The sequence below is a fragment of the Solanum tuberosum genome, unplaced genomic scaffold, assembly GCF_000226075.1.
Source record: "Solanum tuberosum cultivar DM 1-3 516 R44 unplaced genomic scaffold, SolTub_3.0 scf00330, whole genome shotgun sequence".
Taxonomy (NCBI): domain Eukaryota; kingdom Viridiplantae; phylum Streptophyta; class Magnoliopsida; order Solanales; family Solanaceae; genus Solanum; species Solanum tuberosum.
The window spans coordinates 448-14490 of NW_006239256.1; the positions used below are offsets into that span (position 1 = coordinate 448).

The following is a 14043-nucleotide window of genomic DNA, read 5'->3' on the forward strand; positions in this document are numbered from 1 at the left end:
ACTACTCAGGAAGCATCCTACTAGATCCAGCTACCAATTTTTTACTCTCATCTTGATTAATCATGGCATAAGCCTGATTAACAGTAGGAAGTTGAGGGCATTAACAATATTTGACTTCTAGCCTGACTGTAATTATCATTAAGTCCCATTAAAAACTGTAACATCCTCTGAAACTATAGGTGCTCAAAAAAATCCCTAGACTTAGGACAATTGCAAGAAGATGGAGGCATTATGGAATCATACTCATCCCATAAATCCTTCAATTTGGAATAGTATACAGAAACAGAAGAAACACCTTGAACAAGAGTGAATATCTCCTTATGTAACTGAAAAATGCGAGAATTGTTAATTTTGTTGAACCTCTCCTTCAGATCTCCCCAAATCAAGTAAGCATCTGAACAGAACAGTACACCACTATGTAGATCTTTACTTACATTGCATAAGATCCACGAAACCACAATTGCATTACAGCGATCCCATAACTGACTCAAGTTTCTTAGAAATTGATCACTCTTGACAGCGCCATTGATAAACCCAATTTTGTTCTTCCCAAGCATGGCTAATTGCATAGCTTTGCTCCACAGAGTATAGTTGTCAGTTCCGGTAAGCATAATTCCAACATTAAGCTATCCCGGTGCATCTGACGGATACAAATACAGAGGATGTAGGTGATCAATGGTTGCAGTAACCAGAGGATTCCCCAATTGAGTCGTCTCAGCTACATCAGGAGCCATTGAAGACGAAATTTGGAGCTCAAATCTGAATTAATTTGAACTAAATCACTCAAAATTGATGCTGTAAACAAAAGCTAGCTCTCGATCTACTCTCGATCCCTGCTCTGATACCATATTAAGCTTGTGAATCTAACATGAAGTATGAATGTGCAGAGAGAAGAGAGTTTACAGAGAGAAGAGAATGGTTACTTCATTGATAAGAAAAACAGTATGTAATACATGTATATATACAAAATGACTAACTGTAACTGATCCTAACTAACTATGAAGCTAGTTGTAATTATTTGTAACTGACTCTGTGATGTGACGTGTAACTAACTAACTAACTAACAATAATGCTTAATTATAACAACTATGAATACAATCTTCACTAAGGTACATTGACACATTTACGTATTAATTAATATATTTTTACCCATGTATAATATAGATTAAATTTCTTTGCTTAACTCTATTTTATAATACTTTAAAATAGTAGAAATGATCTATACTCTTGTTGTCTTTCTTATGCCCTTGATTCGTCACTTTTAAACTAGCAAAGCATCTATAGATTTTTTATCAAATTCTTATGGAAGTATGTATACTTAGTATCGTGTTCTAACTTCTACTTCTTATTTTTACATAACAACAACAATGATAACAATGAACAACATATTCAGTGTATTCCCACAAAGTAGGGTCTGGAAGGATAAAATGTACAAAGATCTTGTCTTTATTTCAGAGGTGAGGTGGAGAACATGTTATTTCCGATAGGCCCTCAGCTCGAGACAAGAAAAATCTAGAAGAACACGTAATTAAAGTATAAGAGACAATAACTAAACTTGTCACCTCACATACAAAAAATAATTACTCCCTCTGTTTCAATTTATGTGACACTTTTCGTCTGTCGAGAGTCAAACAGTTTAAGTTTGATCGGAATTTTACCCATGAAATCTTCAATTTTTTTGAAATGAAATTTATTTTATTTGTAAACTACGAAAAAAGTAGGGAAAAAGGTTCGAAATATATCCGAACTTTGACCGAAATTGTTGTAACAATCCCAAACTTTGGGCAAGGCCTATTCCCCCTACACTATTTAATAGTATATTTTAAAGATAAATAGGTGCCCACATGAACATCATAAATATTGTATCATTATAAATAGTAATTTGTCCAGCTAGGCACTTATGTATCATTAAAATACACCATTAATAATTTATGGGAAAAGGGACAAATATACCCCCGAACTTTCGAAAATGGTATGTCAATACCCTCCGTCATACTTTTCGTCCACTAATGCCCTCGCCGTCCAATAACTAGTGCACATTTGCCCCTCCCACTAACAGAAGACTCTTTTTGTACACGTGGCACAATCCTACGCCTTAACCCGGGTTGACCAAATCTTTAACCCAAATTCCAAATACCCGTTTAACCCGCCCAATTACCCACTTAACAAACTATCTACAAACCTAAAGAAAAAGCCCCATTTACTTTAACTCTTCTTCTTCCTCGTAAGGTCGCCGCTGTCGTTGCCGTCCCCCACCCCCTCACCCCCTTCTCCTCCTTCTTCTTCTTTTATCTTTCCATATACTCTTTCAATCATCTACTTGAACAATTAAACAAAAGAGATCGAGAATTCAAAGCACCTATTTCTACAAAGAAAAAACGCCTTGCCAAAATCTTGAAGAAGAGACTTAAAATCACTTTGCCTTGGATAAAGTTTTTGCAAATTAAATTTATTAACATCATCTCTCAGGAAAAAATAATAATTAGAGTAATCGAAAATGAAACAAAACATAACCAGATCAAAACATTGCAATTTATTTGCATGCTCTGCTACTTGTATGTCCTTTTTGGTAAAGAAAGAGTTAGGGCACGAATACGTCTGATGCAATTCTAGGAAGGATAACTTCCAACAGAGACTGAAATTATATAGAGTTTGGATCCTATTTGTAGTTGATCTGCCAATTCTTCGAGGAAGTGAGTTCCATTTGTAGTTTTCATTCAAATCTGAACATTGTTCAACTCCACAATCCCTAAAACACTGATACAGATTCAGCTTTCAACACATGTTCGAGATTTCTACGTGGGGTTCTCCAACATGAACAAATTTTGATGTGGGTAATGGATGTATTGGGCGAGTTAAATGGGTAATGGGGCAGGTTAAACGGGTATTTGAAATTTGGGTTAAATATTTGATCAATCCGGATTGAGGCGTAGGATTGTGCCACGTGTACAAAATGAGTTTTCCGTTAGTGGGAGGGGCAAATGTGCACTAGTTATTGGACGGCGAGGGCACTAATGAACGGAAAGTATGACTAAGGGTATTGACATACCATTTTCGAAAGTTCGGAGGTATATTTATCCCTTTTCCCATAATTTATTACTACACAGTTCATGCACATGCATGTCTATTCCAGTACATAGTTGATAATTACAAAAGAAAGAAGCTAAGCACGTTTTTTAAATGCTTACGTCTTCTTCAATTAGTCTCTTCGTTTTATTTTACTTTATTTGTATATATATTAAAAATAAATTATTTTTTTTAATAAATTAAAAGAACTTTATTACTTTTTATCATACTATTCTTAATAATTTTAGGAAAATGTAAAATCAATATGAATCAAAACAGAATAATCACTTAAGTTTCCCGTGTTCCTACCAAAATACACTCCCCTTTAAATGCATTATGTCAGTATAACGATAAAAGCTTACTCGTTGTCTCTACTTTTTTTTTAAATTACAAAACCCCTCTTAAAATTTAAATAATTTTACACAAATCTCATAGTGTTAAGAGCTAATTACATCATATCCCTAGTCTTTTTCAAATTACAAAAATCTTTTAAAATTTAAGAATTTTGGATACATCACTCATCAACGTCCCGATACATCGCGTCTCAATATATTACCTTTGTTAATACAAGACTCACATGTCCCGATACATCGCTCAACGTTTCGAAACATTGCATCCCGATACATTACTTTTATTGATACAAAATACACATGTTTCAATACATCGCGTAAGAGTGATGTATCTGAGAATAGGAATTTTTTGAAATGATATGATAAAATAAGTTAATATATAAATTAAAATTTTTTTTACTCAAATGTAAAATATTGTGGAGTATATATAGTCATTGACTTGAGTCAATAGATTTCTCAAAACAAAAAAAAACTATTGCCGATCAAGAACTTTTTTGTGTTGAACAAAATAAAGCTAATTATATCAAATAAATTTATGTGTAAATTTATATTATATATTAAATTTTAAAATAATAATATATTAATTTTCTATCCCTGGACTTGGAATGATGAAAATGACTACATTATGTTACTTTTCATCGAAACTAAATTAGTTTTAACATTTTGAGTAACAAGATATTTATTGATTTGATTAATAAGCTACAAGATATTACATCCTTTTTTTATATGATTTAATTTATTTTTACTGGATAGTTAATTTTAGTAGACTTAGTTCTTGAGCTTCATTCAGTTGATTAATATCTTTTCAACCGTATATAATATAAATTTGTTGTCTTTGTTTAACCCTATTTTACAGTACTGTAAAAATAGTGGAATGGATATCCATTTTTGTTATCTTTAGTATATCCTTGATGGTCACTTTTAAAACTGCAAAAGCGTTTAGAGAGTTTCTATCAAAATTTTAGGAAAGTATGCTTCTATATGTGACTCTTACACGCGACAATAACCACTCATTTAATGTAGTCCCACAAAGTAAAGTCTAGGAGGGTAGAGTATATGCAGATTTTGCCAATACATTATATGTGAGGTAGTCAGGTAGTTGTTTTCGATATATAGACCCTCGGCTTAAGAAGAAAGCAATCTAGCTAGAAAAAGATGCAATGAAAGTACAAGAGACAATAGATAGTAATAAAAACAACATATAGTATAATAGAACAATACTACAATAAAATTATACTATAATTGTTGAACTACATGAAATCATAGATAGTAATGGAAATAAAAGAACAAGAAACTACAAGAATAATTCTAAAAGTATAGTGTAACAAGAAAATGCAGTCCTACCTACTAGTATAGCGCACTACTAACTTTCTATCCTAACTTATGTCCTCCGCATCTTCCCACCATAACGTTTAACAAAAAATATCAAAAATTAACTTAATTGTACTTATACTAATGAAAAATCGATATAATGAGACTATTTCAAAAAGTCTAATTTTTATGTAAAATAAAATAATATAAATTTTATAAAATAACCGATAGCACCATAAACACACCCTACCCTACACATGCATCCAAATACTAACTTCAATTATCTGTATTTCTTCTCCTTTTTTTTCTTCTATATAATATAGAAAGATACTCCATTCCAATGAAAAATCCATGAGAAGGAAGAATTGAATAGACACAAAAGAAGAAAGAGTCAAACCAAAGAGGTAATTTTGTGCATTTTCTCGTTCTATGTCAAACACTACCAACTAGTTATATTAATTTATACCTAAAATGGAATAATCATATTTTTATTTAAAAGATTCTTAGTCATCATTGTTTTCTTCCATGGTCATTGAGTGTTTAATTTGATATACTCTAAATAATTTGAATTCGCGATATAAAATCTCATTTTAGAAGTAGGCCTATTTTTAGAATTTAAACTCAAAGCCGTTAATTAACAAGGAAAAAATAATTATCACTTAATGACAATTTTTGTTGGTTACTCATTGTTAATTAGTTGTGTGTTCTTTTTGAAAGAGAAAACACATAAAAATCATCATAAACTTGGCAGCACAACTTACTTTAGCACTTAAACTATACGGGTGTTTAAATACACCCCCCTTCCTTTAACATCTTTCAAGTGCTAAAGTAAGTTGTGCTACCACTATAATTTTTAATATATTTAGGAAAAATTATCAAATTAGTAACTTATTTATGAAAAATAGCTATAGTTTCAAGATATTACAAAAAAGAGCAATATGTTGTTTTTATAGCAAACTCTTCTTCTCTCTCCCTTGCCTCTCCTACCCTCTTCTCTCTCTCTCTCTCTCTCTGTGTCTCCTATCTCCCTTGCCTCTCCTCCCTCTTTCTTGCCCTCTCCTCTCTCTTGTCCTCTCCTCTCTCTCATCCTCTCTCCTGCCCGCTCCTCTCTCTTTCCCCTCTCTCTCCTGCCAATAAGAAGGAATACATTCAAATTGTTGTAACACTTTTTGTATTCATTGTTATACAAACTGTTCTAGCTTTTACTGGTGACGTTGAGAACTAGATTTTGTTGTAACACAATTGTTGATTGAGTGAGTGTTTCCTCATTATACAATTTGTGTGGTGATGAGCTTAATATTGTGTCGCACCTCCATTATGGGGTAAGTTTAGAGCTCTTTACAAATTTACTTGAGATTTTTCATGGGGAAATTACTTGCGGAAATTATTATTTTTCATGAATTTTTATTTCTTGCAAAACAATCTGCATGTAATTTATATGCAAATTGAAATTGCACTGGAAGATTTTTTACATCCGATTTATTTTGATAGAAAAATCCATGAAAAACTAAATTATCCGTGAATTTGTTCATATCATTTTTCTGATAGTAAAAATATACATACTAAATATATCAAGAAAATGATTTCCAAAACTCTAATATAAATAAAGGTTAGAAATTTAAAAGGTGTATGCTATTATTATAGTACAACAAATATGTCAATATCTCTTAGTCACACTAACGACTTCGACAAAAAATTGAGGAATCATTGACTAGTCACACTAGACTTTGGAAAAAAATATCTCCTTATCTTTCCATCATTGGCCAACAATATTTTGTTTGTTGAAAGACCAACACAAAGCCACATATTAAAATATTATTATATTACATATGAATAATATTTTATCTCATTTTCTCTTATAAATTTACAGGTGACCGGTCTCATAGATTAGAAAGAAAAAAGAAGAAAGAAAAAGAAATATCCAAACCAAAGAGGTATTTCTTTATTTCTAAATTTTCTTGTTCTATGCTAAACACTATGTATTTGTATCTGATCAAAGAGAGGATGGATACAATTGTATTCATTGTATTTCTAATACAATTGATACAAAAGAAATACAAAGTACAATGCAAAATAAATATAAAATACAATCCTCTCTCCTTCCTCTTTTGATATTGCTCGCCTCTCTTCTCTCTCTTGAGATCTCGCTCGTCTCTCGATCTCGCTTGCCTCTCTCCTGCTAATATGTATTCATGTTGATACAAATCAGTTTGTATTTGTATTATTTTTCTTCAAAATCAGCAAAAAATACACTTCTCCTAGATCTCAATCGCCTCTCTCCTACCTCTTCCCCTAACATTTTGCTATTTTCCATAATTAAGTAAATTATAGCTATGGAGTCGTCCTATTTAATGCTAAATATATATTGTTTTGATAAATTTCTCATATATTTACACAATATCCAACTGGTCAGCACCGTCTCAATAATAATAGCCATAGTATCTATGAATTGAAACTTATCAAGAAAATGCGTCTTTTATAGGTTACCATTGACGAAAGAGGGATGACACAGTACTCCATTGAGATGGCCCAAATAGATGATGACCAAATTCCACTGCTTTTTCAAACTAAAAAAGATGAGGTCTCTCACTCTCTCAACTATACAAAATAGAATAGTTTTTTCCTTTTCTTCAATGTAAATTTAGGTCTACCTCATGGTCCTAACATGTTCACTAACAATGGTTTAATTTATATGTGCTACTAACTACTATGTTACAAAAGGAAAAATGCATAGATAGACACTTAGATTTGGCCTCAATTGTATTGCAAAAAACCCAATGACTCTTTATCTATTACAGATAGAAGAAGGGAGGGAAGTGGATCATGTAATCGAGATAAAGGAAACAAATGATCCATTAGGGTCACGAACAAAGAAATTTGTAAATCAAATTTTTGAAATGTTTAAGGATTTAGACAATTCGTCTATTAAATCAAGTACCATATTCAGAGTAAATGTGTGGTTACGTGAATCAAATCCAGATGCTTATAGACCAAAGATGGTCTCTATTGGTCCTTACCATAAGAGACATCCTTTACTTGGTCCAATGGAAAAGTACAAACTATTGTACCTACGACGGTTTCTTAAACGAAAAGGGGGGCTTGATATGGAAAGTTGCATCAATCAATTGGAGAAACTGAAAGAGAAAGCAATAAAGCGTTACGACGATATAGAAGATGTCGATACTGATGAATTTTGCAAAATGTTGTTGCTTGATGGTTGTTTTGTGGTTGAGTTTATTCGAGAGCGTTGTGGAATATATCAAGGAGGAATTATTATTAATATTAATCCTGGTTACATACTCCAAGACTTGTTGTTACTAGAAAACCAACTTCCATTCTTTGTCCTCAAACATCTTCATCGCATAACAAAGCAAGATGATGAATTACCATTGACAATACTAGCGAATAATTCGTTTACTTTTCTTGTTGACTTGCCAAAAATGACCGTTGCATCCTTTAGAAAGACAGAATGCAATGCAGTATATATCAAACATTTACTTCATCTAGTACACATATTTTCATGTCATGTGAATGATCCCATGACATCAAATTCATCAAGCAGCCCTACCGGCGGTAACAGCCCTACCGGTAGCGGCCCTACCAGTAGCGGCCCTACCAGTAGCGGCCCTACCGGTAGCCGGCCCTACCAGTACGCGGCCCTACTGGTAGCGGCAGCCCTACCGGTAGCGGCAGCCCTACCGGCAGTAGCTACCCTACCGGCGGTAGCGCTGCCATAACACGTAATAAGGTCATGCCAAATGCAACAGAGCTTTCTGAAGCTGGAGTTAGATTTGCAAAGGTTAATCATACAACAAGTTTATTTGATATAAAGTTTGAGAATGGATTGATGACAATCCCTTGTTTTCAAGTCGAAGATGGTACAGAAACCATCTTACGAAATCTCATTGCTTATGAGCAACAATCATTTGATGTACAACAAAAATATTTCAGTGATTTTGCTACTTTCATGGATTATCTTATTGACTCAGAAAAAGATGTGAATTTGCTTCGCCAGAAAGGAATCATAGAGCACTGGCTGGGAGATGACACACAAGTGGCTAGCCTCTTCAACAAAATTGCATATGGGGTCGGTGTTCATTCCAACTTCTATTACAATGAAGAATGCATAAAAGCGGTTGAACATTGTAAAAAACCATGGAACAGAATGAAAGCAAATTTGAGGCATAATTATTTTAATAGTCCTTGGGCAGGAGCTTCAACTGTGGCAGCCATCATACTTCTCTTGCTCACGGCTGCACAAACTGTTCTATCTTTCATAAGCGTTATTAGGTAGTAATTGCTTTAATTATGTGTCATTGTTGATTTGTTTTGTTAATCATCCATTATTATTCCATGCATACATATATTTTCTCGTTAATAAAATCAATTTGCAAAATCATATCAATGATGATGATTTTAGTTATCGTTTGGTGTCCTGCATAGTAAAAAATATATGATGATCTACCACTAATTCCACCCGCTATTCTACCTCATTATATATTATAACTTATGTAATTAACCTTTAGACCATTCATTAATCTATATTATAATCCATATTATTCTTATTCAATACAAAAAAAGAATTCCTCCCATATAAATAGTGGTGTTTCTTCCTTTTTTCAGCGTATGTTAAAAAAGAAGAGAAGTGTGGAAAAGTATTGTAGTGTGTAGTGAGGCAAGTGTAGTGAAAAAAGAGAGTTAATCAGACAAATAAAATATTATAAGACTTTATTAATTATATTCACTACATAAAAGAGAATATTTATATATTTTGGAGGAAGTTGTTCTTTTTGTGGAGCTTTGGACTCTTCAACTAGTCCGGAGTTACTTGAGTTGTACCACGTTGGTGGGTTGTTTTATCCTGGAAGGGACAAATCAAGTGATATACGGCTGGATCGGTGTAGATTATATCACAGTGGGCTTGAATCTCCTTAAAGAGAGCGAGATATCTGTGCCTCAGCCTAAAAATATGTTTATTCATTTTTGTCATTTTATTTTCAATTGTGATTAATATTATTTGTGGTATATTACGCCAATAAAAACTAGTACTTTTTCGGTATCATATTAATTGACGTGTTTTTCTTTTTGAGAACCGATTTATATAAATTTTGATTAACATTTTAAAAATATATTTTCTCATTAAATTAACTTTCAAAAACAATTAAAAAATATAACAACTAATTTGAGATGGGTGGAGTAATATAAAAGGTAGCTAATCCATTGACTTTGACTCTTATTATTAATATCTATCTATATATAAAAGGAGAAGAAAAAACGCCTAAGCACCACAAAAAAAAGAATTTAAGAATTATTAAATTAATTTAAAATCTAAAAATAAAAAATAAAAAATAAAAATTGCAAACACTACAAAAATAATGAAAAATTCAACAAGCAGTTTTTACAGCTTTTTTTAAAAATTCAATAATTTAAAGTTACCTTAACTTTTTACTGTTTTCGAAATATTTTTTATTCTTTTGATTTCGAATAAAAAAAGTAGGAGATATAAAATAATATTATAATAATTAGTATCATCTTTCATAAAATATCAAGTCCGAAAATTATTTTAAAACAAAGCACTTCATTTATTTATTTTATTTGTTAACTTACAATTTTATTATGCAAACTTAGTTACTATTTTTAAATTTTAAACTGAATGTCAAACAAATTAAATAACAAATCTGACGTTAAAACAAATAAAAATAACTTTTTCAAAATAAATATTAAAACTCCTTTTAAATATTTAAAATTAGAATTACTACCAAAATTATCAACAAAAAAGTTAGAATTACTACCAATTAAAAATCTATTTTTTGAATTAAAAATTTTAATTACGAAACACAAAAAGATAATATAAATAACTAATTAACAAAAAAAGTAGAAAATAAAAACTGTCTTTTGACAAAAAATATCTCCTATTTTTTAATTTCAAAACATAACTAACTAACCTTATCCCTATAAAATACACAATTCCATAACCCCACGACTTCCAAAAATAAACTGCTACCCACAACTTTATCAACCCAGTTTTTCATAAAAATCTATTATTTTCAAAATTTCTGTCATCATCCACTTCTATAGTTTAACATGTATTGTGCATGATCCTGTCCGTCTTTTTATTTCTTGCTTTGTTTAGCCGTCTCCTTCACCAAATCGTGATAAGGTGGTGTGCACCAACATCGATATTTTTAACTGGCGGAATGATAATTAATAGAGATGGATTATCATAATGACTCCTCAACTTTTTTTTTCCTAACTTGAATAATGATGCCTCAACTTGAAATGTATTACATGATCATGTTGAAACGATGACTAAATCATTATATTATTTAATTCAGGTATATGAAAAAAGTTATATGTACTGAGATTGCAACTATTCATGAGTTATTTCAGTATTAGATTTTGTTATTAGTTGATGTATTGATGGTAATACAAAATATGAATTATTTTTTATGTTTATCTAATCTATTTAATTAATAAAATTTGAATAAATTATAATCTATAGAGTATTGTTATTCAATTATTCATTTAATAATAATAATTATACATATAGTTTTACCCTCTTGGTGTGTTATTGCTTAAAATATCTTTGATCTATAGTCAATAAACTCTTTTCTTTATTTTCTTGACTTAACCATGTCCATTGCTTCAAAAGTTGATGGACTCATTCTGACTTTTGTTGTCTGTTCAGTGCGGAAGTGCAATACCTAATAAAGGCGGCAACTGCTTATAGCTAGATGATTAATGGATGGAGAGCGGATGTTTGCACAGCGCCAAAAGACAATTCTACCTATGTGTAGCACTTCATAGTTCGTACAATGTCTTTTTAAGATAGTTCTTTTATTTCAATTTGTGTGACTAAATATTGCACTTCATAGTTCGTACAATGTCTCTTTAAGATAGTTCTTCCATTTCAATTTGTGTCAGAAAAATTAGGAAACAGGGATAACGACATAACGTGGGGTAGTTAATGCAATTGCGATTCGAGTGGGGAGTTAATTTCCAGATTAAGAATTTTTCATATTATTTCATTTTTTTATATTTTGTCTTCTATTTTTGATTATTTTTTTTTAAAATCAACACAGTAATAATAATATTTATAATTTCCATGTTATTTAAAAAAGTGATTTAAGAGAGGTTGAAAACGGCACATAGTCATCAGAAATCCTACACCGATGTTAGGAGAAGAACGTTAGAGTTTGAAGTAGAAGATTGGGTATATTTGAAAGTTTCACCCATGAAGGGGGTTCTGAGGTTTGGTAAGAAGGGGAAACTTAGTCCCCGGTATATTGGACCTTACCACATAGCCAAGAGGATTGGCAATGTGGCTTATGAGTTGGAGCTACCACAGGAACTAACAACGGTTCATCCGGTATTTCACATCTCCATGTTGAAGAAATGCATAGGCGATCATTCGTTGATCATACCTACTGAGAATATTAGGATCAAGGATAGCTTATCTTATGAGGAGATTCCTGCTCAAATTCTAGATCGCCAAGTTCGTAGATTGAGAACAAAGGATGTAGACTTAGTCAAGGTCCTTTGGAGGAACCAATTTGCTGAGGAAGCTACTTGGGAAGCCGAAGAGGAGATGAAGAAGAGATATCCATATCTCTTTGAGTCCGGAGGAAATGCAGATTAAGGTACTAATTTGCTTCTTAGTGCTTTTTAAATTATACTGAGCCTGTTGTTGTTGTTGTTGTTGTTGCATGATTGCTTGTTAGGTGTTTGAGTGATATTACACCCTTAGCCTTTTAAGAGTAATCTCATTCGAGGACGAATGTTCCCAAGGGAAAGATATTGTAACGTCATGCAATTTGAAATAACTATGAAGAAGCTTATAATTTGAAATAGTCATTTTTGGAAAGAATTTAAAAATCTGGAAATTTGGTTAAGTATGGGAAAAAGTGAGTTTTTGATCAACTTTGAACGGCCATAAATCCTAGCTCAGGATGAGTTAGGTGTAGTCCCAGTTATGTTTGGAAATCTCTTGGAACTATCTTTCCAACTCCGTCGAGTTTACTCGATTCCGAGTTCGTATGAGTGAGTTATGCCCTTTGGAAGTTGGGTTGTTGGCAGGGCAGTTAGCCCGAATTTGTAAGGGTATTTTGGTCTTTTACCTAGCCATTTCTTTTGGTTATATTGAGGTGTTACACTGATTTTAAATCAGTTTTTCCCTTTTAAAAGAATGAGTTAGGGTTCTTGAGGGAAGAGGAGAGAAGAGGAGGAAGGAGAAGAAGCAAAGTCCGTCAAGATCGTTGTGGTTTTCGTCGGGGGTAATCCCTATTAAGGTATGTGAGATCATAGTGTTGGGTTAATTCTTTCTGCCACATGCCAAACTCGTTTTAATTTCAAGAAAAAAAAGGGGATTTGTTATGTTTGTTGAAATCTTGTGGTTGTGTTGAAGTCCTTATTGATTTGGGACATGTTTCCGGTTGTGTTTTTGAGTTAAAATCTAGTGTATGTTGAGGGGTTTTATGATTCCAAGTGTTCGGGGCTGGAACCTTTGAAGTTAAGGTGGTTTAGAGTTGGAAAAATGAAGAAGAAAAGTCGAGTTTTCTGGGATCAGGGGTGGCGCGTCGCGCCTGCCAGCGCGTCCCAAAAGGGGTTCTAAACTTACCCCTTTGGGGCGGCGCGCCTAGCAGAGCGCCCAGCAGGCCCCTCTGAAGTTTGAGGGCTGGTGCTCCACGCCTCTCAGAGCGCCAAGGACGCCAAGTCTTCCCTTTCATTCCCCACTTGTTCATGCTTGTTCCTTGGTAATGTACATATGTTTTATAGTTTTTTTCAACACTCCAAGGTACGTCTAAACGTCAAGAACTCATCCATAAACATGAGATCATTACCCTTGAATTCATAATCCAATTCGAGGAAAGTTCGGATCAAAGTCAAGTGAAGTTAGAGTCCATCTTAGAAGTTAAGAAGTAAGTCCGAGCAAGTCTTTAAAGTTGTTCAAAATTCTTTATTGAACGCTTTAACTTCATTTTAAGTCTCGAGTTTCAAGTTAAGTAAAGAGTATAGAGTTTCAAGTTAAGCCAAGAGTATAAAGTTGAGTTCATTTCTAAAAATTTATTAAGGAACTAAGTATTCCCAAAGAAGTTTTAAAGAAATGTTTTCACATTTAAACAAGATTGGAAACTGAGATTTCCAAAGAGCCTTCGGGCTAGTTTTCCAGAAAAAGAGTAATCGCTTTCTAAATGAAGCAAAAGAGGAAACTGAGATTTCCAAGATAGCCTTTGAGCTACGTTTTTGAGTAATTATCTCAAACCAGCAGGAAGAAATATGTTTTAAAAATATAAGAGCCAATACATTATTTTGGGAG

At 32.6% G+C, this 14043-nt stretch overlaps 1 protein-coding gene across 1 annotated transcript; it reads left to right on the forward strand.

Moving 5' to 3' along the window:
- The first annotated feature begins 6585 nt into the window (after positions 1 to 6585).
- LOC102605914 (putative UPF0481 protein At3g02645) lies at positions 6586 to 9126 on the forward strand. Its single transcript, XM_006360807.2, has 4 exons — positions 6586 to 6661; positions 7210 to 7308; positions 7526 to 8315; positions 8378 to 9126. Exons 2-4 carry the CDS (start codon positions 7231 to 7233, stop codon positions 9019 to 9021), a joined length of 1512 nt encoding a protein of 503 aa, XP_006360869.2. The 5' UTR covers positions 6586 to 6661; positions 7210 to 7230; the 3' UTR covers positions 9022 to 9126.
- The last annotated feature ends 4917 nt before the right edge of the window (positions 9127 to 14043 follow it).